At 48.5% G+C, this 23,536-nt stretch overlaps 1 protein-coding gene across 1 annotated transcript in view; it reads right to left on the minus strand.

Moving 5' to 3' along the window:
- The window catches only part of PTPRJ (protein tyrosine phosphatase receptor type J), a 169,368-nt gene that overhangs the window by 29,405 nt on the left and 116,427 nt on the right, over positions 1-23,536 (minus strand). Inside the window, exons 2-10 of the mRNA XM_066361552.1 lie at positions 18,540-18,564; positions 17,229-17,282; positions 14,502-14,762; positions 11,329-11,580; positions 9,905-10,108; positions 8,461-8,727; positions 6,978-7,238; positions 2,073-2,330; positions 1,084-1,362 (exon numbers count right to left, since the gene is read on the minus strand). Of these exons, the coding sequence (XP_066217649.1) occupies positions 1,084-1,362; positions 2,073-2,330; positions 6,978-7,238; positions 8,461-8,727; positions 9,905-10,108; positions 11,329-11,580; positions 14,502-14,762; positions 17,229-17,282; positions 18,540-18,564 (1,861 nt within the window). The remainder of the gene's footprint in view (positions 1-1,083; positions 1,363-2,072; positions 2,331-6,977; positions 7,239-8,460; positions 8,728-9,904; positions 10,109-11,328; positions 11,581-14,501; positions 14,763-17,228; positions 17,283-18,539; positions 18,565-23,536) is intronic.

Below are 23,536 nucleotides of genomic sequence, written 5' to 3' on the forward strand. Positions count from 1 at the left end.
CAGAATCTAGACCAGGGGGGATGGAGCCTAAGTTAACAAAGGTGACTCAAAGCTGCAGGGACTTCTTAGCCACTCCATGTGAAAGGTCAGAGGTCATTGGGTTCCAGCTCCTACACCACTAGGGAGACTAATCCAATGAGTCTCCCAGATTCCAACTCACCCTGAACACACATGAATGGCTTGGTCTAAGGAAGGAAAGGTATTGGTGCAAAGAGAGTGGAGAATAAGGTGGTCGGTCCATGGGTCACAATCAGAACTGTGAGCCAAGGTCCTCTTAACCATCTGCAAAGCAGTCCCCAGCTACTCTCCGGAAGCTCCCTCAGCTAAACACAGGGCTCCCCCTCTCATGGTCACAGCTTTGCAGCTAGAGAAAAGGATCAAGAAAGGTGAAAGCCGAGCATCCACTTTCACAGCACCCTTTGCATCGTCTCAGAGTAAAAGCCAAATGGTAAATTACAACCTAGACACCATCCTTGCCCCAGCTACTCCTTCTCAGGCCTCACCACCGACCCCTTGACCGCCTGCTCCTGTGGACCCCCTCCTGCCAACCTGAACTCCCGCTCTTCCCTCAACAGAGCAGGCATCACCCAGCCTCAGGGCCTTTGCACGGGCTGCTCCCTTGCACTGCTTTATGCCCTGATGTCCACATGGATGGTTTTTTTCACTTCCTTCAGCTCTTTGCTCAAAGTCACCTTTTCACTGAGGCCTCCTCAGGACACCCTCGATAGACATCTACTCCCTTTCCTTGTTTGTTCCCCATTCCTTAGCAGTCATCATCTCATAACTAATCTGTCTTGTTTATTGTGTCTTTCCCATCAGAATAAAGGTTCCAGGAAGGCTGGGATTTAGCTAAGTCATTTAAAAGTGCCTAGCATATAGTAAGTGCCCAGTAAATATTTATTGCATGAAGAAATGACCAGGGCCAACAAGGCAGCCCTAGTAAGCTAACAGGATGTGTCCGAGAGCTCAGTGTCTGTAATCACACACTGCACAAAACCCGATCCGCCACAGTGTGGGGAGGACCGGCCCGCAAGGCCAGCTCCCCACCGGCACTGTGTCCAAGACGCAGCTGGGGCCACTCACCGGTGCAGAATGACTGGCAGCCAGGTGCCGGTGACTCCGTCACGTTCCCCACTCGGGCGAAGATGCTGACTGTGTACTGCGAGCCGGGCACTAATTCGGTGACTGTAGCCTGGGTGACACCGGGGCCTGTGATTATTTCAGTGTTCTTGCTGGCATTCCCATCCTGCGTGATAAGAAGGCGGTAGGTGTACGTGCGAGAGGCCGCGTCGGAGCTCTGCCAGCGGAAGGTTGCTTCTGTGGTGCCGGTCACGGTCTCAATGTTGGACACGCTGCTGGGCCCTCGATTTTAAAAAAAATAATAATAGAAGTATGGATTAGTTAGAATTCCAGGACTCTTTTATATACTGCATCTATTAACAGCCTGGCTCCTTTCGGGAGGGAATGAATCAATCTGATATTTGCCGACTCAGAGCACGGAAGGAGTCTCAAAAGGACAGCCAGAAAATAACTATGCAGATTAAATCTCAAAAGAATCAAGTTTTTCCTGCTTCTTTTAAGACTTCAAATATACCTGGAATTTTCAAGATATGATTTCCTGTCTGTTTTTGAAATCCGATAAATGAAATAAAAAAATATATATGCTGAGAACATATTCTCAGCTACCATCTCTACCATAGGACCAAACATTAGCAAAGCACCTCCCTCGCGGCCACATGCAAAGCTCCTCCTGTGAGCAGGATCTTCCAACACCAGCACGACAAGGAGTTCCTCCTCGAGTCTGTATTCCCAAGGAACGAATGGGACTGTTATGTTTCCCGTGCTTATGGGACCACCTTCTGCTTCTAAAGACAATCTCAAGTTCACAAGGCTCAATGCCAACGCCCCATGGGAAGCGCAGAACCTGTGCCGAGGCCGATGTTTTCAGCTTATGTGGTTTCACATTTGACCTGGAGCCCAGGCACAAGGGCCCCGTAGCCAATGCCTTGTTCCCACCCTCAAGCAGAGATCAGGGAGAGTCCTCCCTTGAGAGGGCGTCCTAAGACACTTACGTGTGTACTGTGCGGTAGAGTTGGAGTTCCCCCGGACGCCGTTCACTTCTGGGACAATTGTGATGTTATATAAGGTGCCCGGGGTCAGGCCCTCAAGAGTGATGTTTTTGTAAGAACTGTTTGTCTGGATAGAGCCATGCTCAGACTCTAGATACAGATGGTAGATGTAGTCGGAAGCATCGTCTGTACTCTGCCACTCCAACCACATCTCAGTTGTGGTGACACGGGCCACATGGATGTCAAACACGGCACTGGTGTCTGGGCAGAGAAAAGGGGGGGAAGAGGAAGTCTGTTAATGACCTTCATCAACTCCAGCTTTACTTCACAGCGTCTGTCAGGAGAACTTCCTCTTTCTCCAAAGTCAAAAATTCCGTTCACAAAAGGCAAACTCGAAAACGTAAGCGAGAAACACACACGGTCCCTTGTTTCAAGAATCTTGGCTCCCTCTTAACACAGAGGAACTGACCAGACTCCTTATCAGTTCTCTGGCCTTTTGCTTTTGTCATAAAAATGCCCCTCCAGCAGCCTGACTGGTGATGGTGCAGTGGATAGAGCGTCAGCCTAGGACGCTGAGAGTCCAGGTTCAAAACCCCATGATCGCTGGCTTGAGCCCAAAGGTTGCTGGCTGGAAGCCCAAGGTCACTGGCTCAGCTGGAACCCCCGGTCAAGCTACGTATGAGAAGCAATCAATGAACAACTAAAGTGATGCAACTAGGAGTTGATGTTTCCCATCTCTCTCCCTTCCTGTTTGTCCATTTCTCACACATGCTTAAAAAATAAAAATTAAAGGGAAAAAAAGGCCCCTCCAGGGGTATGTTCTAGAGCAGGGGTCCCCAAACTAAGGCCCGCGGGCCGCATGCGGCCCCCCTGAGGCCATTTATCCGGCCCCCGCTGCACTTCCAGAAGGGGCACCTCTTTCATTGGTGGTCAATGAAAGGAGTACATTGACCATCTCATTAGCCAAAAGCAGGTCCATAGTTCCCATTGAAATACTGGCCAGTTTCTTGATTTAAATTTACTTGTTTTTTATTTTAAATATTGTATTTGTTCCCGTTTTGTTTTTTTACTTTAAAATAAGATTTGTGCAGTGTGCATAGGGATTTGTTCATAGTTTTTTTTATAGTCCGGCCCTCCAACGGTCTGAGGTACAGTGAACTGGCCCCCTGTGAAAAAAGTTTGGGGACCCCTGTTCTAGAGTAAAAATTGTCTTCAGTTTCTTGACCTGAGTACTGGTGACCAGAGGGGGTCAGGTTGTAAAAATGTACCGAACTGTGCACTTTGATCTGGATGCTTTCAGATGTATCTTATTCTCAACAGATTGTTTCTAATCACTCCCTCAAAAGAACATCTTCCTGAAACATACACAGACTGAACCAGAGTAAAGAAGCAAAAAAAACAAAAAAAAATCACATGCCCTCCACTCTTCAGAGCTGGGAGTCTGAAGTTAAACCCCCAACCCCCCAAGCACGCTAGGGACTGTAGGCTGATTGTCTCACCTCCACACCCTAGACCAGCTGCCACGTGAAGGCAGAGATCAAGGCCTAGAAATAACTAAATACAACTCGGTGGCACTAAATATTCAGTTTTGTGTAACCATCACCATAAATTTTCTATACCCAAAACAGTTCATCGTCCCCAACATAAACCATCCCCATTAAACAACAGCTTACCCCGTCCCCCCTCCCCGAGCCCCTGCTGATCTCTAGTCTGATTTCTGTCTCTATGAAATTGCTTGTTTCAGGTACCTCACATAAGTGGAACCATACACTGTTTGTCCTTCTGTGCCTGGCTTATTTCATTTAGCATAACGTCCTCAAGGCCCATCCATGTTGTAGCATGGATCAGAATTTTGTTCCATTTTATGGGTGAATAATATCCTGTTGCATGGACATGTCACATTTTGTCTGTCCATTCCTCTGTTGATGGTCACTCGCTTGCTTCCACCTTTTGGCTATTGTGAATCATGCTACTATGAACACTGGTGCATAGATAACTGTTCAAGTCCTTGCTTTCACATCTGAAAAGAAGTGGAATTTATGGGTCGTACAGTATCTGTTTCTCTTTTTCAAAATTGCCTTTCCTGCTGTTACACTGATCTTCCCCCATAATAAGGAAGAGTTGTTCAATAATAGAATGGTAATCCCCTAAGAATCTACTGCCTTCTTACAACTCTTGGGCTATAGTACAAGACATGCCTTCTCACGAATAGCCCTCAATTGCGTTGCAAGTGCCCCCGTCCACACTGGGTACAACCTGGTCTCCAAAGCCAGACAGAGGCCAGGTCACTGCCCTGTCACTCTGGGCCCACTTCTTAAGCTTACAGAGCCCTCCTTCCCTACTTGGGAAAGAGAGATGGTAACAGCACCAACCTCAAGAAGTTGTGTTAAAAATGTTTAAATACAGGATGAGAGCCCAGCACTTCATACCCACAGTATATTCTATTGTTATTACATTAAGTTCTGAGCATTGGCAAGTCACACAATATCAAGGGTCCCCATTACCATTATCAACATTCTCAAAAAGAAAGAAGAAATGCATGCTGATATTAAGACAGACATCTCAACACTCTAATCTAAAATTCAGACTTTAAAAAAATTACTGCATTCCATCTGTCTGAGGATACATTTTAGCAGCTCCTTTATTCTGGGAGCAGAATCTTCCAAGTGACTATCGATGCTTAACCCAACCAACAGAGTTGAAACCTATATAAGAAGGATCTCAGAAGCTTAATTGATTCCATACATGGCTTAAGGAATGAATCCCCTTTCTTCATTCTTCCTCTCTATATGAAAAATATTAATTCTCGCCTGACTAAGCAGTGGCACAGTGGATACAGCGTCAGACTGGGACGCAGAGGACCCAGGTTTGAAACCCCGAGGTCGCTGGCTTGTGCGTGGGCCCATTGGGCTTGAGCATGGGCTCATCGACTTGAGCGCGGGCTCACCAGCCTGAGTGTGGGATCATAGACATGACTCTGTGGTCACTGGCCTGAGCACAAAGGTCACTGGCTTGAAGTCGAGCTTCACTGGCTTGAGCCCAAGGTCGCTAGCTTGAGCAAGGGGTCACTCACTCTGCTGTAGCCTCCCAGCTAAGGCACACATATGAGAAAGCAATCAATGCATAACTAAGCTGCCACAATGAAGAATTCATGCTTCTCATCTCTCTCCCTTCCTGTCTGTTTATCCCTGTTTGTCCCCCTCTGTCACAAAAAAAAAAAAGAAAATATTAATTCTCTTGTAATCAAAGACCAAGGAATACTGTAGGTTTTCCAAGCTTTCTAAAATATCTGATTTCAAATTTCAGTAACAACGATGAACATTAACTTGTTTTCATAAAATATTTCTATCAATAACAATTAGCCTTCTAAAACTAAAAAACTATTGCATCGCAATGTCATTTATGAAAGACTATAAACAATCGACCTGCCCAACAATAGGGGAGAAGTTAACTTACAATACATCCAGGCCAGTAGATCTTCACCTTTTAGATCGCAGGACCCCTTTACCTGAAGGCTCTCAGAGAATTCTGGCTCATAAAGGTTATATCTATATTTATTATATTAGAAGTAAAAAAAGAGGAAATTTCTAAAACAAAATGCACAGGTTTCATTAGTTGTCTGGCTAACAGAGTCATCCCATGTCCTGTAACGTATGGGAAACTCCACTGGACACTCATCGTGAAAGGATAGGAGTGAAAAAGCCAAAGGACGTTTTAATATTGTGATAATAATACCTCCCAAACTCTCTGACTGACTCTAGGGGACACCCAGAGACCCCCGATCACACTTGGAAAAACACTGATCTGACCTCGCCCAGAGGCAACGAACCTTTTCCATACGGCCAAAGGGCAAGTATTTTAGGCTTTGCAGGCCAAATGCATATTCTCTGTTACAATTACTTGTACCTTAACACAAAAGAAGCAACTGACAGTACATAAATAAACATGGTTGGATTTCAATAAAACTTTATTTACAAAAAAACAGGCAGTTGGCCAGATTTGGCCCATGGGCCATTTTGTCTGTTGATCCCTGATTTTGACAGTGGAATGCCAGGAAGGTATTCAAATTATCCTGTAAAAACATTTATATTGACAGAGAAGAATGCTTATCATAAACTGGTATGTGGGGAAAAAAGGCAGATTACAAAACCACATGTCCAGGATAACTTCAATGTTTATCAAAGAAAAAATACATATGTAAGGTATGTGTGTATATATATACGTGTATACCTGTATATATGTGTAAATTATAAAACATCGTACATAAGTTACCAGGGATTCTCTACAATTGATGGTTTGTTTGTTTTTTTTTTCATTTTTCTGAAGCTGGAAACGGGGAGAGACAGTCAGACAGACTCCCGCATGCGCCCGACCGGGATCCACCCGGCACGCCCACCAGGGGGCGACGCTCTGCCCACCAGGGGGCGATGCTCTGCCCATCCTGGGCGTCGCCATGTTGCAACCAGAGCCACTCTAGCGCCTGAGGCATAGGCCACAGAGCCATCCCCAGCACCCGGGCCATCTTTGCTCCAGTGGAGCCTTGGCTGCGGGAGGGGAAGAGAGAGACAGAGAGGAAAGTGCGGTGGAGGGGTGGAGAAGCAAATGGGCGCTTCTCCTATGTGCCCTGGCCGGGAATCGAACCCGGGTCCTCCGCACGCTAGGCCGACGCTCTACCGCTGAGCCAACCGGCCAGGGCTACAATTGATGGTTTACATGTGATCTTTTTTTCTTTTGTCTTACGTGTTACTTTATATAATGAATATGCATTATTGTCACGGTAAGTTTGTTTTTAAGATTTTCCGTAGAAAATTAAAAAAGCAAAATTTGGAAAACCTGATATTTATCAACTATACTGATTTCCTTTAAAAGACATCACTGTTTCACAGAAAACACAGACTATTTGCCTACCAGTTGTACTGCACACGGTCTTGGAATCCCCTTCAGTCCCATCTGGTCCTCGTGGAAATATTTCAAAACAATACTTGGTTCCGGGGAGTAAGTCACCAATGACAATATGAGTGTGACTGGTGGTTTTTTCCACCGGAGGTGGTCCAGCCCCGTCCTGTGTGGTCAGGACCCTAAAGGAATGCGAGTCATTGCTGCTCCAGGCTAAGCTAATACTCCTTGTGGTGACACTCGTCACCTGCAAGTTGGAAACTGGACTAGGACCTGCGGGAAGACAGAAAAGAACTAGATAAGCATCTATCTCCAGAGGACAAGGGTGACTGGACCTCACAGAACATTTACCCTGAAATGACACAACACCAGACCTCTCTTTCTCTTCTTTGTATTGTTACCTACCACATGATCTTTCTCAGAAACGGGCATTTGGCCACTGAGAAAAGACTTGGCTACAAGAGTGCAAAAACTGTCTGCTTACGTTGTCCAAGGTCATTCACAGGAAGTGGGAGGAGACCTGAGCCCCGAGGGTCAAGGGTTCAGGGTCTGGAGCCGGGCCTTGGCTGCCGGTGTGCTTCCTGGAACGGAGCAGACCCTCAGGGGAAGCGTTCTTGTGAAATGAGCCCTGGGTCCAGAGCCAGGCACCCCTGGGTTCAAGTTCCTGCTGGCTGCTTGCTAGCTCTGTGGCCTTGGGCAAACTGCTCAGAGTACTGAGCTGAAGTTTTCTCATCTGTAAAACAGAGACCCTAATGCCGACCACCAGGGCCACGGCTACCCCAATAGGATTCTAGTATTATCCTACAACACAATTGGTACACCGTTACTCTTTATTTTAAACTATCGGACCTTCTTCAACAAACACGTTTAGTGTGCTGCCCATCATCTGACCTGTAAGGGACAGTTAAGCAAACAAAGGATGAGACACAGTTGTGCCCTGCTTCATTGTAACCTCAGCATCTTAGGGACAGAGGGATGGGAATATCCAGGTTCTTTTTGTCTCTGTGCGGCCATCTGCTCCGGGTCTCTGCCACACCAGAATGCTCACTACAGGCACCGGCTGGAGCAGAGACACCCCAGCTGTCGAATCCCACCTCTGTCCCTTCCCAGGGGTGGCCCTGCCTCCAGCTCCTCTCTCAGCCTTGGCCTCCTCGTCCCTGAAACAGCCTGAGGCCGACTGCACAAGGCTGCGGGCATTAAACGAGACCAACTGCACAAGGCTGCGGGCATTAAACGAGACAGAGCAGGGAAAGCCCCTCCCACAGGCTGGGTGTGCGGCAGCACCCGTCGGCATGCGGCCGCTGACCCGCAGACCCTGCAGAGGGACAGGCCCTGTGGCCCCGCGCCCTGAGCTGTGCCTTCCCGGAGGGCCGCCACGCGGCCTGGGGTCTGGGCCTGGCGCCCGGCAGGCAGGCAAGACAGTCAGCAAGCAACAGGTGTCACCCCAATAAATTCAATGAAATTTTTTTTTTTAAGTGAAAACACGTGAACTCACGGGTGTAGGCCTGGAGAAAGCCCGGCACGCCCCCACAGCGGCCCTGGAGGAAAGGGCGCACGGTGATGTTGTACAAGCGGCCCGAGCGGAGGGCGGTGATGACGGCCTGAGTCTCATTGAAGGTGAGACTGAGGGTGTGGGTCTCCCCAACAACTTGTACGTGGTAGGTGTAGACGGAGGACGGCTCGTTGTCGTTGATCGTCCAGGTCAGGGTCATGCTCGTGGCACTGATGTTTACAGCTTTGATGTCAGAAACCTGGCTGGTATCTGGGAAGACACAAGAGGAGTTCACAAGAACCGGAACAGCCACGTCAGAAAGAGACAGCAGCCGTCAGCAGGCCCGCCTTCTGACCTGAGGATCCATCTTAACGATGGTTCTCTCCTATTCTATACTGTTGAGCCACAACACACACAAATGTACAGGGTCCCAGCAAGTCAGGCATCTTCTTCTATGAAGAGACAACCTGTGTAATTGACATGATGAACTCTTGAGTGGGCGGCTGAGTGGACAGTGACTATGCCACGTAATACCTAGGTAGCATTCAACCCCCTCTTCCGAACAGCACCCCAAGCCCCCTTGGTGGGAAGAAGTGCCTGTCACCCACGTAGAAGCTGGAGAGACAGCACCTCCCTTTCCCAGCACAGAAATCCAGAAAGTGGGTATGTGACACCCTCTCATCTTGGGACTGTGACTCCTGAGAGAGTGTCACCAGGTCCTGGGTGGTCCAGCCCTCCAGAGAACTCCTTGGTCCTCCAGCCCCCACCCCCAAGCCCTCTGCTCTGTGGGTCTATGACAGCCGTTCAGAACAGATGTGTTTTCGGATAAGATAACTGGAGTCAGGTCACGCTGCAGCGTTTGCTCCTGAACCCACAGGGCCTGACCGCGTGCTTTTCCAAGTACGCGTGTCTCGAGGCCAGGGACCATGCTCTTCACACCCCCTCCCCAGCACCAAGCCAAGGAGCCTGCCAGTACTGGCCAGTCCACAGAGTGGGAGGGCCGACGAAGAAGAGGTGGAAAGCAGCAACATGTCAACAGGTTTTGATAGAAAGATCAGCAAGCTTCCCAAGGTCAGGACAAAGGAGGAAACTCATTCTCTTATCTCAAGGGGAAAATACTTAACCAACACTGACACAACAAATATCAGTTTCTAAGAGAAGACTGTCACACCAGCGTGTCTCACTGGCTCATATGCAAATAAACGAAAGGCAAACATGGGGGTCTGCAGAGAGTGGCTGCTCCCTGGGCTTCACTGAGGTCAGGGAAGGAAGCGTCCTGGCCACAGGGCTAAGAAGAGTCTCAGCGGGTCTACTCTTCCCGGAATCTCTCCCAGAAATCTCTGTCTGACAACAAGATCACTTGTGAAACAAGATAACTCAGAATCACAGGGGACAAAATTTTATGCTAGAAACTCTGGCTAAAGCCATTTTATGAAATCCAACATACTCGTCCTGAATTCTATGGCCTGGGGCTGTCCCTCTTCCCCAGTTGATGCTTGAGAATAAATAGTGGCCTTGTACGACGTGCCAGACTTTAACCCAAGAAGCCGGACTTCTGTGACTCTGGGCAGTGGATCAACAGAGGATGAGTTTCCCACAGGGGCCGTGGAGTTCCCGGCTGTGTGGGTCGCAATCTCTGGGCTGACGGCATCTGTTTCAAACACAAAAGGCAAAGACGTTAACAAAAGAACACTCCATCGTCCTGCAGCCCCACGGCTGGTACTCCCCCCCCCCCAGTGTCTGCTCCCTCCTTCCCCAGACAGAGACAGGGCTGCAAGAGGGCCCCGACTGAGGGCAGGCATTTACCCCCCCCCCCACCCAGTGTCTGCTCCCTCCTTCCCCAGACAGACAGGGCTGCAAGAGGGCCCCTACGGAGGGAAGGCATTTACCCCCCCAGTGTCTGCTCCCTCCTCCCCCAGACAGAGACACGTTTGCAAGAGGGCCCCGACTGAGGGCAGGCATCTCACTCTGTACTTAGATCCCAGGAAATACCACCGATACGTGTGCTTCTCTTGCCAGCTCATCTGTCTGCATCTCCCTCCCTTCGTTCAGGAAATCACCTTCTCCCACCCAGGTCCAACCACATGATTCACGCGCGGTTCAGCAGAACCCACGCGAGCGCTTGTTCCCCTGGGCCACACCCCTGCTGAGAGGGGGTGAAACGTGGGGACTGCTGGTGGCCGTTTCCCCCTGAGCTGCGTGGAGGGAGCCACGCTGAGAGCAAAGCTCTCAAGGAAAGAAGCAGGAAGAAGGCACGGGCATCACCCCGTCTCTTCCTCTAGGCATGGCTGCTGTGGTGACATGGGGAGACATGCAGGAGCCGGTGACCTGTTCTTCTCGTCTAAGTTATGGAAAGCCCGGGCTCTGTCACTTCCAAGCAGAAATCCCAACACCCACTTTGTAATTCTTTTCTCTTGTGTCTAAAATGGGGGTGAAATGCTTGTTCTTCTCCCTTCACAGTTACCCCCCAAAAATGCGATGAAATCTGCAAATGACTGCTCCCCTGTCAACGCAGGAGACGTCTGCTAGATCTGCCCAGAACCACTTTACTCAGAGGGTGTGCTGAGGCCCCCCAAGGGCCCTCCCTGGGTTAACACATCTGCTATTTGCTCAGCTCAAAGCTGGAAACATTACATGGGCCGGCTGCTTTCCCCCTGCCATTCTGAGCCCCAATGTGCTGACCTGCAAAACAAAAACATTCTTCCCTCCTCCAACAGGTGTGGGGTCCAAGTAAAATGTGCTGGAAGATCCCGCTACAAATTCTAAAACTCTAGTCTATACAAATACAAGAACATTTTTTTTTTTAATATTAAGTTACTGAAAAGCAAAACTAGCCAGTAGAAGAGGAACACCCTCTTATAACTAATTCACCTGAGACAAACTCTCCATCCGGGGGATTGCTCTGTGCCTCACTTGACTCCCAAGGAGGCAGGGTGTAGTTACATTGAGTCCCTGGCTTCAGGTCTGTAATGTTGACTGCTGAGGTCTGATTCAACTCCTGACAGCTTCCCAGGTCCTCAAGGAGCATCCGGCAGGTGGCAGTGCCCTCATTATTCTTCCAGGTAAGAAGAACTTGCGTCACACTCACAAAGGCAACACGGAGATCAGAAACTGGAAGAGGCTCTATTTTAAAAACACACAATGAAAGGGCAGTGATGGAACAAGATGTGTGCAACCACCCCTTAGTAAGAAGGACTGGGGACACTGATGTCTCAGCACCACCCAGTCAAAATGCTTCCTTTATCTCAGAGCCTAGTGCAATTCCCTCACAGCACAGCAGGAAAACCCATGTATCATTCGCAGAAAAGAAGAAAAAAGAGAATCAATTTTAAAGCCCCAATTCTTTAGGATCTGTATTATTCTCTAAGCTAGTGAACCAACAGTGATTTGACACTCTTCTAAGTTACTCTTTTTTAAGCAAGAAAGGGAAGGGGGACAGATAGGAACAGACAGACAGGAAAGGAGAGAGATGAAAAACAACAATTCTTCGTTGCAGCACCTTAAGTTGTTCATGGATTGTTTTCTCATACCTGCCTTGACCAGGAGGCTCCAGCCAAGCCAGTAACCGCTTGATCAAGCCAGTGACCTTGGGCTCAAGCCAGCAACCTTGGGCTTCAAGCCAGTGACCTTTGGGCTCAAGCCAGCGATCATGGGGTCATGTTTATGATCCCACACTCAGCCCAGCGACCTACAGCTCAAGCTGGACGAGCCTGCGCTCAAGCCAGCAACCTCAGGGTTTCGAACCTGGGTCCTCAGTGTCCCAGGCTGACACTCTATCCACTGTGCCACCACCTGGTCAGGCAAAATTGTCCCTTTTAAACAGCAGCATTTAATTTTACAAGGTGGGACAAAAGTAGGCTTAGTCATTTGTATGGAAAATAATATAATAATTAATAAATAATACAAGCAGAAAATTGTACACTTGAAACCTTAGGTAATAATTTTATTACCTAAGGCCACCCCAATAGATTCAATAAAAAAGAAAAAGAAAAGAATGAATTCTGTGCTTCGGGTTCTCATAACCATAAACTTACTTTTGCCCTAGACTGTACTTGTTTCAGACATCAGGAGCAAAGCATCGAAAAGAGTGGCTGTTTGCTATGTTTAAAGTTCTCGAGTCAAAATAGTACAAACAATGCCATTTCGTAATACTGAGACACTTCTACTAAGGAGCCCAACTTTGTATTCCAAACCCAACGGGATTTTTCAGAAAGACGTTCCATCTAGTCTATCCTCGCGCTGTTTTCTTCCTCACCTTATTTGGCTCTCAGTGACACAAATCAAACCATTTCAGCCAAAATGGCATCCACTCCCTTCATTATAAGATGAGGATGTGGAGCTGGAGGACAGTGACTTGCTCAAGCACGCACACTACGCACGGGTAGCAGCAGGAAAACGAGCAGCCCGGGCCCAGCCTCAAGCGTGAGAGCACAGGTAGCGCTGCACACAGAGCAGGGTCTCCGCCTGCAGCCTGCAGGTGGCTGAACTTGACACCGGCCTAGATGACCGCCAGGCCCTGTCCAGCTCTGAAGCAAATCGAACCACTCTGTGGTTCTAGTCTTCATAGCAAATGTTTCTAATGCAAAGATTTCTAAACTGGGTCACTCGTGCCTTTATTTATTTATTTTTTTTAATGCAACACCAACAAACTAGCCAGCTCAGTGACTCTGGCTACCTGTTATGAAGATCATTGTACCACAGGGGTCAGGGGTCAGGGGTCAGGCTCCCAGGGTTCCCACCACTTGGAACTCCAGGAGCTCAGGAGAAACCGAACATCTTGGCTTTACGGTTTCTTCCGCCACAGCCCTCGGGGTCAGCGTGCGGGCAGAATCAGCTAAGCACGCAGTACGTGCTGAATAAACAGCAGCCGATGAGCACAGCCTGGTCCTCGATGAGCACAGCCCTGTCCTCGGGCTCTCAGGGGCACTAAGGATCCTCAGCTCCCGGCTGGACACTTCCTGCCACCCGCAGCCTCCTCTCTCCCATCGCCACCAACTCTCTATCCCCTCGTCCCCATCACCATTTCTACATTGTCTTCTTTTTCCTCCTAACTCTCTTCTATGTGCTTCTTCTCCTCTCTTTCACAGTATAATCTAGCAAAGCTTTATTGTGTGGGGGTTCTTCCCTCTAAAACGGTGCTCAGAGGAGCTCCACGGGGTGGGCTTTGGAAGGCCCCCGAGCCACCTGTCCCTTAGTGCCTCTCTCCTCAGTTCTTCTTATTTACTGGGCTTCTGGGAAAGATTTTACTTAACGAAATTGTTTTCTGGCTTGGAAAAAAAGAAAGTTGAAAACCACTGGTTCAGCGTCTGCCTGCTCCGTGGGCGGAAGGCACCAGCCTAGTGTCACGTCAAGCGTAGCTCCGAGAGGCCACGCTTCCATGGCGTCCCCAGCCAGTGAGGTCACACCCCCCACGTCAGCAAACCAACAGTGGGTCTCTGTCTTAAACGTGTGCTTCTTCTCAGCTCCAACAGAGCTTCTCATCTCATTTTTATATTTTTGGTTCTTGTCAGCTTAAAAAAACAGCTCAACTGGCAGCTATAACAGGTGGTTCAGGATATGACCCCTGAGCTACATAAAAATATAAGCTTCATCAAATGTCACTGGGCTCTTCCATTTGAAACACACATTCCTCTATCATATATACCAGAATCTCAATGCCAAGGAAAACTCCTGGGAATATAAACACAGCATCAACTTCCTTGGGGAGCTCAGAAGGAGCCCAGTAATTACCGACACCATCAAAACCCATTTCAAATGGGGTCTCTCTGCTCCCAAGTCTTAGGAGAAGTACTGACCAATAAAACCAAGGATTTTTACACCTGAAGTTGGAATTAGTTAAAACATTCCCCAAACACAAAAAACCGTAATACTAAAGGAGCAGGACTCCTGAACTCCCGGGCTTGAAACATTACAGAACCTTTGCCCCCTTCCACAGTGAACAAAAAGCAATCTCTTCTCAACAGGCAACTTGAACGGGCAGGGCTCTAGGCTCCGGGGGCCAGAAGGAATGGTTTGTGGTCATCCCTGGGAGCTAGTCATCTTACCTGTCTTGACATTTATGCACATGGCATTTCCCAGGGTCTCATTTATTTTCGGAGTGATGGAGAAGGTATATAAAGTCCCCGGACTTAAGTCTGTGATGTTAATGCTGCTTTGAGTTGCATGAAGAATTGGCTTCCCCTCTTTCATCTCGCTCTTCACTTCATACGTGTAGTTAGGAGCAGCAGAGTCACTGTTATCCCATGTTAGATACACGCTGGTTGGACTGATGGAGACAACTTCAATGTCGCGCCCAAGACAGGATTCTATTTTCATATTGTTTCCAAAGGAAAAGGAAAGAAAAAAATTATATTTATAAAATGTAAATTAAGAGCAAGGCCTGATCTGCTGATCTGCTTTCCTGAAGCGAATTTTGCAATCACAGAACTTCCTTTCTCTTTCTATTATCTCCTGGAATTCCCTCCAACAAAATACATCCAGCCATGTATACATACATGCATGCATGTGTTTGTGACACAAAAGGCTTGAACGCAGAGACAGAAATGGTTGAGGTTGGCCATGCTGGCTGTGACCAACAAGGTCAACTCCGTTCAGAAGCTGGTACCCATGGAGACCTCAGGTGCAAAGTGAGTCTATGTCCCGGTCCTGGACATAAGGACCTACTCTCTACCTCCCCCCCTTAGCTGTGGGACCCGGAATTAGTCCCTTCAAACTCGCAGTCTCGGGTTCCTCTGTGGACAGCTCTAAAACACTACCTCAAACATAAAGGATAGACATCAAGGCATCATGACATGGTAAATATGGCCACCGGATAGGGACATTTAAAAAAATCTGGGTTGGAGTCCAATCTTGCTAGTCATTAGTCATGTGGTTTTCCTCAAAGTCTTCTCACCTCTCTGGACCTCACTTTCTTTTCTTTTCTTTTTTTTAATTTTTATTTATTGATTTTAGTAAGAGAGGAAAGGAGGCGAAGAAAGAGACAGGAACTTTGAGCTATTCCTGCATGTGCCCTGAGTGGGGACAGAACAGGCAACCTCTGCACTTTAGGATGATGTTCTAACCTACCAAACTATCTGGCCAGGGCTGAACCTCACTGTCATCATCTGTCACATGGTAGATTAGAGGAGTTAAAACTATGAAAGTTATGTTTATTAAAAGGAACTATAACTGCAAAGTGGATACATCCTAACGACATTCGAGACTGAGGATTAACAACCAACCACAGGAGAGAGAGCGCAGCAATGAGGCCCCTTCTCCACGACCTAGGGACTGACCCAGGAGAGAACAGGTGCTACAGGTAACACCACCTCAGCATGCACATGACCAGTGGTAGTCAACCTGGTCCCTACCGCCCACTATTGGGCATTCCAACTTTCACCATGGGTGGTAGCGGAGCAACCAAAGTATAAATAAAAAGATAGATTTAACTATAGTAAGTTGTTTTATAAAGATTTATTCTGCCAAACTTAGCGAAAATCCGAAATAAAGTACTTGGTAAGTAATTATTATTATATGCTTTAACTTGCTGTAACTCTGCTTTATAAATTTGATAAAGTAAAGTAACTTCCCTACTTTATAAATCACTATTACTATGGAACCAGTGGGCGGTTAGAAAATTTTACTACCATCAAAGATACAAAAGTGGGTGGTAGGTATAAAAAGGTTGACTACCCCTGCACATGACCCTCAGATGCCAGCAGGAGAGTGTGCCCTACCTGGCACCTGGGAGAGGACACTGTCTACATAATCCAGGAAAAGGGGCAGGAGAGGAAACCAGAGAAATGAAAAGGGAACGCCAGGAAGCCTCCCCCCCAGACTTGAGCTGCCTCTTAAGAGAGTGACAGGGTCACAGTAGCATTTTTGGCAGGTTATCACTGTGGTGTCAATTACGATCGACCCTGATGATGGAGGGTGTGATAAAACAACCACCACAGCCACCGTGGTGGCGGCAGCAAGAACAGCCGCCCTATTGGGGACGGTGTTCCAGGCACAGGACCAGGGCTGTAGACACATACACTTGCTCAGTTATGCTTCAGCACAGCATCCTGAGGAAGGCTCCGGCACTGTTTGTACAAACAAAGGAGAAATGTGTCGAGGACTAAAGTTTACTGTCATACAGGGATTCTGGGACGGTTTTAGAAAAGCAGGTTCTTAAGTTGCAACAGTTCAGAAAATAAAGTACATTTTTAACTGTTTTTTAAATATGTGTGTATAGTTTTTTGTCTGGTTTTTGGTTTTTTAATAAAGATGAAGAAACGGAGGTCTAAGAGGACCAGTGACTTGCCCGGGGTCACAGAGCTAGAAACTGTCAGCCCCAGGAAGCAAACCCGGGTCTCTGATTCTACCTCTGTGCCCTTAAGTGCTCGGCCATGGTAGCGCTGCTCAGACCAGGCAGGAGGGTTAGCGCAGCTCTCAGAGGAGCCTCCTGCCAGCAGCTCTCAGACAGCCTCCTGCCAGGCTGCGGGGCCAAGAACGGGGCGAAGAGAGATACAGGAAGTTGCTCTTCACTGCTGCAGCTCAAAAGCGCTGCAGAAAGGAAGAGATTGACACTCCCTAGACCCCACCACCTATCCCAAAGGAAGAGTCGCTCCCTTGTCTGCACTTGTTGGCAGCAGATACGAGAGCCATTTGGGAATGTGATAAAACAGCTAGCTCGCCCCGGGAGCCAGCCCCGAAATGGAAAGAGTCCCGTCACTGCTCTGTTTGGAATGACTGCTGCCTCTGGCCGCTCAAATCCATCACACTTAGTGAAAGATTTCCCGGTGTCTTACTAGCATGAATCTTGGCGGTTGTCGATGTGACTGTAACCAGCGGGCAGGCAACATCTGGAATACAGGAGAGAAAAACAATGCAAACTCATAAAAATGGCACCTCCCGTTTATATATTTGCTAGATAACAGACTTTTCATTATAATTTTTAAAATATAAAATAGTTCCCTCGTCTCCCCTTCTCCTGCTCTTAAATATCACCTCTCTGCATAGAGGGTTCTTCTTTCACACCAGTGATGCAAGTCTGCATGAGGGACCAGCTTCTTGACCAAACTGATTAACAAGGCAGCAAGAGCAACAAGCAACTGCAGAATTCTTCCCGTTGTTTGTACAGACTCTGCATAATTACTGTTATTAACTGAGATTTCTTTATTAGAGGGTTTCAGCGAGACCTGTCCCCTTGACATTGTACTCCGAGAACAGTCTAATTATTTTATCTCTACAGTTCACAGACTTTGGGATCTTACCAATCCAAGGGAGGAAAAAAGTTTATTTGGACCTATTTTTCTTTTGCCTTTAAATAATTCTTTTTGTTTTTTTCAATTACAGTTGACATACAATATTATATTAGTTTCAGGTGTTCAATCAAATGATTAATCCAAACATTACATAACTTACTAAGGGGCCGCCCAAAATGTCCCCAAATTTTGAAGACAGACAAAAGCTACCATTTTTTTCCCCAAAAGGTACATTAAAAAAAAAACTACCAACTACTATTACCTTTATTTCACACATTTTACAACCAAAAAAAAGATGATTAAGTACATAATCCTAGCATAGGCAGTGCTTTCAAATGAATATATTTAGCTTTATTAAAAACTTACTCTCATAGCCTATTTTTCTCATTTTACTATAGACCAGAGAGGACTTCAGTGGACAGCACTCATTAGCAAGTGGGACCCAGCCTTCCTCATAAAAAAAATATACAAGAGGTTGCCTGGTTTTGTAAAGGTTATGCAAACCCTGTATACCATTTAAAAATCATGGAGAAATGTAGCACATAAAATAAATCATACTGTGTCATGGTTTCAAATAAGTCTTTTTTTTTTTTAATCACCCATGGATGTAGGTTGGCGGGGGGGGGGGGGGATCACAGAAAATATAAATATTTTATTTGTCCAGTTTATACAACTGATTGAGTTTTTTTCACGAGCTGTTCCCTTCCCCACCCCAGATCTAAATAACAATTGGAAACTAAACTCAGTTTCCACAAATTAGCATTTTCTGTGATTTTCACATTGCTGTTAACGCTGCTGTGTCCATCAGGGGGCAGTAGCAAACAACACAAAAGTGGAAAGGGAAGTGGTACTTACTACTACAGCCATCTGCACACAAAATCTGTAACAGAAAAAAAAAAACGGAAGTCAGCACATTCACTCGGCCATGGAAAATGCAAATCAGAAATAAAGCAGCTGGCCCGGGCTGGTTGGCCCAGTGGTAGAGCGTTGGCCCGGCATGTGGAAGTCCCGGGTTCGATTCCCAGCTAGGGCACACAGGAGAAGCGTCCATCTGCTTCTCCACCCTTCCCCCTCCCTCTCCTTCCTCTCTCTCTCTCTCTCTCTCTCTCTCTCTTCCCCTCCCACAGCCAAGGCTCCACTGGAGTAAGGTTGGCCCAGGTGCTGAGGATGGCTCCATGGCCTCCGCCTCAGATGCTAGAATGTCTCCCACCGCAACGGAGCAACACCCCAGATGGGCAGAGCATCGCCCCCTGGGGGACATGCTGGTGGATCCCAGTCAGGCACATGCAGAAGTCTGTCTGACTGCCTCCCCGCTTCTCACTTCGGAAAAATACAAAAAAAAAAAGGTAAAAGAAATAAAGCAGCTGAGAATTGAATAACAGGGTGGGATGCTAAGAAGTCCATTAAGCGTGCAGGTATTCGGTGTAATCGTGGGTCAACGACAGACAATGGTTTCACTCAGTTATATGGAGGCCAACCCACTGTTGACTTGCCAGTCTTTGTCACAGATAGATATATACATCCAACACTCCCTCCCGCCACTGAATCAGGAATTGAGGTAGAAGGACCCACAGAGTCCAAACTCTCTGGCCAGAAAGTAAGGAAAGCAGGGCCATGCCACACTCCCCCAGAGCCATTTCTAGGTCTTAAATGCACAATGTAAAGCCAGATCTGGGACAGAAGAAATCCACAGTGCCTGCGATTTTCACTGTGCAAAGATTCATCTTCTTCCTTCTACCAGTAGGTGGCAGTAATTTTTTTTAAGGCTTTGGCATGCAGTTTTAGGAAGAATCAATGTTTGAAACAGAGGGACCTTAAAGATTGTTCAGTTGATAGTGTCTCCATCTGTCATCTTTTGGTCCCTGCAGGTCCTCAAAGATACTCATCGTGATCCATACATTGTTTCCCCATACCTTAAAAGCCATTAAAAGGCGTTATTTATGAAAAGCCTGTTTCATAAACACGCCTTCTTTGGTTAACAAGATTTTTCAAAGCATGGTCCTCATGAATAAGAATATGATCAAAATGGACCCTAGCAGGAAAAAATGTCCTCCAACTTTCCACCCCACTTAGAATAAAATTCAAACTCTGAGCCACAGCCTACGGCCCCTCTGCTCTCCTTGTCCCTCGTGCCCTTTACAATGTTGTTGAAACCGGTTCCCCCCGGAGTCTTTGAGGATTTATTGCCTTCTCCAAAACACTCTGCCCCTTCCTGTGGCATGGCCTAAAACGCCACCTCTTCAGCGGGTCCCTCTCCAGCCAGCCAATGGAAATGACCGCAGCGCCCTCCCTCCCCATCAAGTCACTGGCGCATTTTCTCCTCAGCATTTACGTCATCTGTTGTCGGTCTCCTCCAACCCCAGGGTACACGCCCGAGACCAGACACCGCGTCTGTTGCCCTGCGCCTACAATGGCGCACACGGTAGGCACTCCACCAATTCCGCGGGAGGAAAGAGCGAGCCTCGTGTCTGGGAGAGGAGGCAATTCCTAGGGCCCAGGAACGGGAGAAGAAGAGCCCAAGGTTCCAGGGCAAGGCCGAGGCCGGCTGGGTCCGGGACGCTGCTTCCCCAGCCATCTGCACCCCTCGGGTGGAGAAGACAAGGACACACCTGTTCTCAGTTCATGGGGCAGGGAGACAGAGGGCCGGCCTGTTCCCCACCGCGGCTCCCAGTGGCTCGGGCGCCAGTCCTCAAAGCAACCCAGCAACTGCACACTCCCTCTCTCACTCCCCGAGAGGTCCTGCTTCTCCCATCCTGCCGGCCCCACCCAGCACCCGCACACTCCCTCTCTCACTCCCCGCAACAGGTGCGGGGGTCCTGCTTCTCCCATCCTGCCGGCCCCACCCAGCACCCGCACACTCCCTCTCTCACTCCCCGAGAGGTCCTGCTTCTCCCATCCTGCCGGCCCAGCCCAGCACCCGCACACTCCCTCTCTCACTCCCCGAGAGGTCCTGCTTCTCCCGTCCTGCCGGCCCCACCCAGCACCCGCACACTCCCTCTCTCACTCCCCGAGAGGTCCTGCTTCTCCCATCCTGCCGGCCCCACCCAGCACCCGCACACTCCCTCTCTCACTCCCCGAGAGGTCCTGCTTCTCCCATCCTGCCGGCCCCACCCAGCACCCGCACACTCCCTCTCTCACTCCCCGCAATGGGTGCGGGGGTCCTGCTTCTCCCATCCTGCCGGCCCCACCCAGCACCCGCACACTCCCTCTCTCACTCCCCGAGAGGTCCTGCTTCTCCCGTCCTGCCGGCCCCACCCAGCACCCGCACACTCCCTCTCTCACTCCCCGCAATGGGTGTGAGGTCCTGCTTCTCCCATCCTGCCGGCCCCACCCAGCACCCGCACACTCCCTCTCTCACTCCCCGCAATGGGTGCGGGGGTCCTGCTTCTCCCATCCTGCCGGCCCCACCCAGCACCCGCACACTCCCTCTCTCACTCCCCGCAATGGGTGCGGGGGTCCTGCTTCTCCCATCCTGCCGGCCCAACCCAGCACCCGCACACTCCCTCTCTCACTCCCCGCAATGGGTGTGAGGTCCTGCTTCTCCTATCCTGCCGGCCCCACAACTCCACAGTCCAGGATGGGTCACAGGAGAGGAGAAAAAAAATCAGTTACTAGACAAATAGATCAGACCAGAAATTTCTTTTGCCTTTCTTTTTTTTTCCCCCAGTAGTTGGAAAACACCAAACCCTTGTGGACAACACCCCACAAGATACCCAACATGGTGGACACTTCAAAACACTTTTTGAAAATCTACAATCAACAGAAAGCTTATCTTTCTAAAACAACCTCGTGATTTCTAGGATGGCATGTCCCAGCCCCCTGCAATGTTATCTCATTGTATGTGCGACTATGTGTTGAAATACACCCAAATATCACTGGAAAACATTAAAGCTCTGCGCCTGCCCTCAAAGTGTTTACAGAAAAGTAAGGGCAATAAGACATGTCTGTAAATAAGTAATTCAAGGTAAAAAGCCCTGACGACTCATTGAACAAGCCACTCTGGGCCCAGAGCTAAAGGAGACAGCCCCATGGGGGGGGGGGGGATGGCGGAGGGAAGGAGAGGCAGGTGAACCACAGCAGGACAGATGGAGGGAGTCTATGGGGCCAGTACCGTCCGCTGAGGTAAGTCACAGCAGAGTGCACATGAAGGCAGAGTGTCTGTGCATTTCCACTGTGCCCTTGACTGCCCTAGACTCAGTCAGCACTGCCTGCGGATGACCATTACACAGGGCAAGGTGTCAAAGAGCTCTGAGTTCTCGTGATGCAAGAGCAAGGATCACTATCATGGCGAAAGGCAAGTTTCCAGAGATTAAAATCACAGCTTGAACTCTGTATTCTCGACGCGCTAACACCTAATATGCATGGCGCTGCCCGTGCCGGGCACTGTTCCAAGTATTTTCAGATATTATTAACTCACTTAATCCTCCCAAGGACCCTACAAGGAAGGTAGGCACAGGCCTGAGAGCGGCGGGGCCTGGAATTGAATCCAGACCATCTGTCTCCACAGCCTGGGTCCTGACTCACGAGCTACAATACCTCCTAATGCAAAGTAGCTGTAGAGAACTTCACTGGAATTTGGAAAAGGTTTAATTTTACAGGGTATTATCAGAGTGCTCCTTCTTGGTACCCTCTAAAACACCCAGCAAGCAAAGTACGAGTGGTTTAGTTTGGTTTTTGGTTTTTGACAAATCTAAGTAGTGTTTCCTGTCTACCCTCCCAAAGGGTGCCGTGTGAACACACCCGCCTGTGTCTCTTCAAAGCTCATGGTAAAGCAAGGGCCAGTGTGATGACACTGCACCCCACGGCTCCCCATCTTCCCTGGTCTCCCGTTGTTCTTCCTCATCTTGACCTCAGCGGGCCTATTTCCCAAATAAAGCATCAACACTTTAATCCTGGCCTCAGACTAAGGCATGGGACAAGGGGACCTAAGAGAAGTCTGCAAGGGGGTTCCTAGGAAAGAGCCTCCTTATTAATAAGAAAGAATGGCATGGAAGGACATACCATCCTGCTGTGCTGGGCTCATCGGGTCTTCCTGTGATGCCTGGAGCAGCTGCAGCCACTGTGTGACAAGGAGGGGAGAAATCGCCCACCTAGGAGGATGGCTGATGAGAGGAAAGACGGGAGCATCTGGCTCTCTGAGCTGCTGACTCAACCAATCCTAGACCCTTTCTACCTCCAGGCTTCTTGGCTGGGGACAGGCAACACCCTTTATTATATAATGACTCTTATGTGGGTTGCCTATTTCTTGCAAACAAAAGATCACTAGTTGACACAGTAACAATAGCAAAGGCAACTAATTTTAGCATTAGCTCCATTTTTACAGATGAAGAAAGCGAAAAGCCAATGATCTGTCATCTGGGATCATAGGACTGGTCACTAAGAAGTAAAGCCAGGATACAAGTCCACCTCAGCAAGGTCCTCAAACTCTTCCACTGACCACAGGACAAAAAGACCTTCGCAAACAACATCCAGCAGGATTCCAGTATGGTGGACTCTTCATAAACACTTTTTAAAAGAACACAATCAACAGAAGGTTCATCTTCCTAAAATGAGCTCAATGCCTTGTTCCAGTGCCTGGGGGGTGAGATGGGAAGGAACCCATTTCCACAGAGTCAAACACTAAACACCAGAGTTAACTGCAGAAAAAGGAAGCTGGGGACAAGTTTCCAGAAGTGACAGCTAAGCATGGCGAGGGGAATAACCTTTGCTCCTTCCCCTTCTAAGAGAACCTAAAACAGCCCCCATGGTTGTTAATTCCACTGAAATCACGGAGTGTCCCTCCCCGACAGCCCTTCCTCCAGCGGCCCCACGCCCTGGTAGGGGAAGAGGCGTCCCTGCCCAGGCTCCAGCCC

This window comes from Saccopteryx leptura, chromosome 1, assembly GCF_036850995.1.
Source record: "Saccopteryx leptura isolate mSacLep1 chromosome 1, mSacLep1_pri_phased_curated, whole genome shotgun sequence".
NCBI lineage: Eukaryota > Metazoa > Chordata > Mammalia > Chiroptera > Emballonuridae > Saccopteryx > Saccopteryx leptura.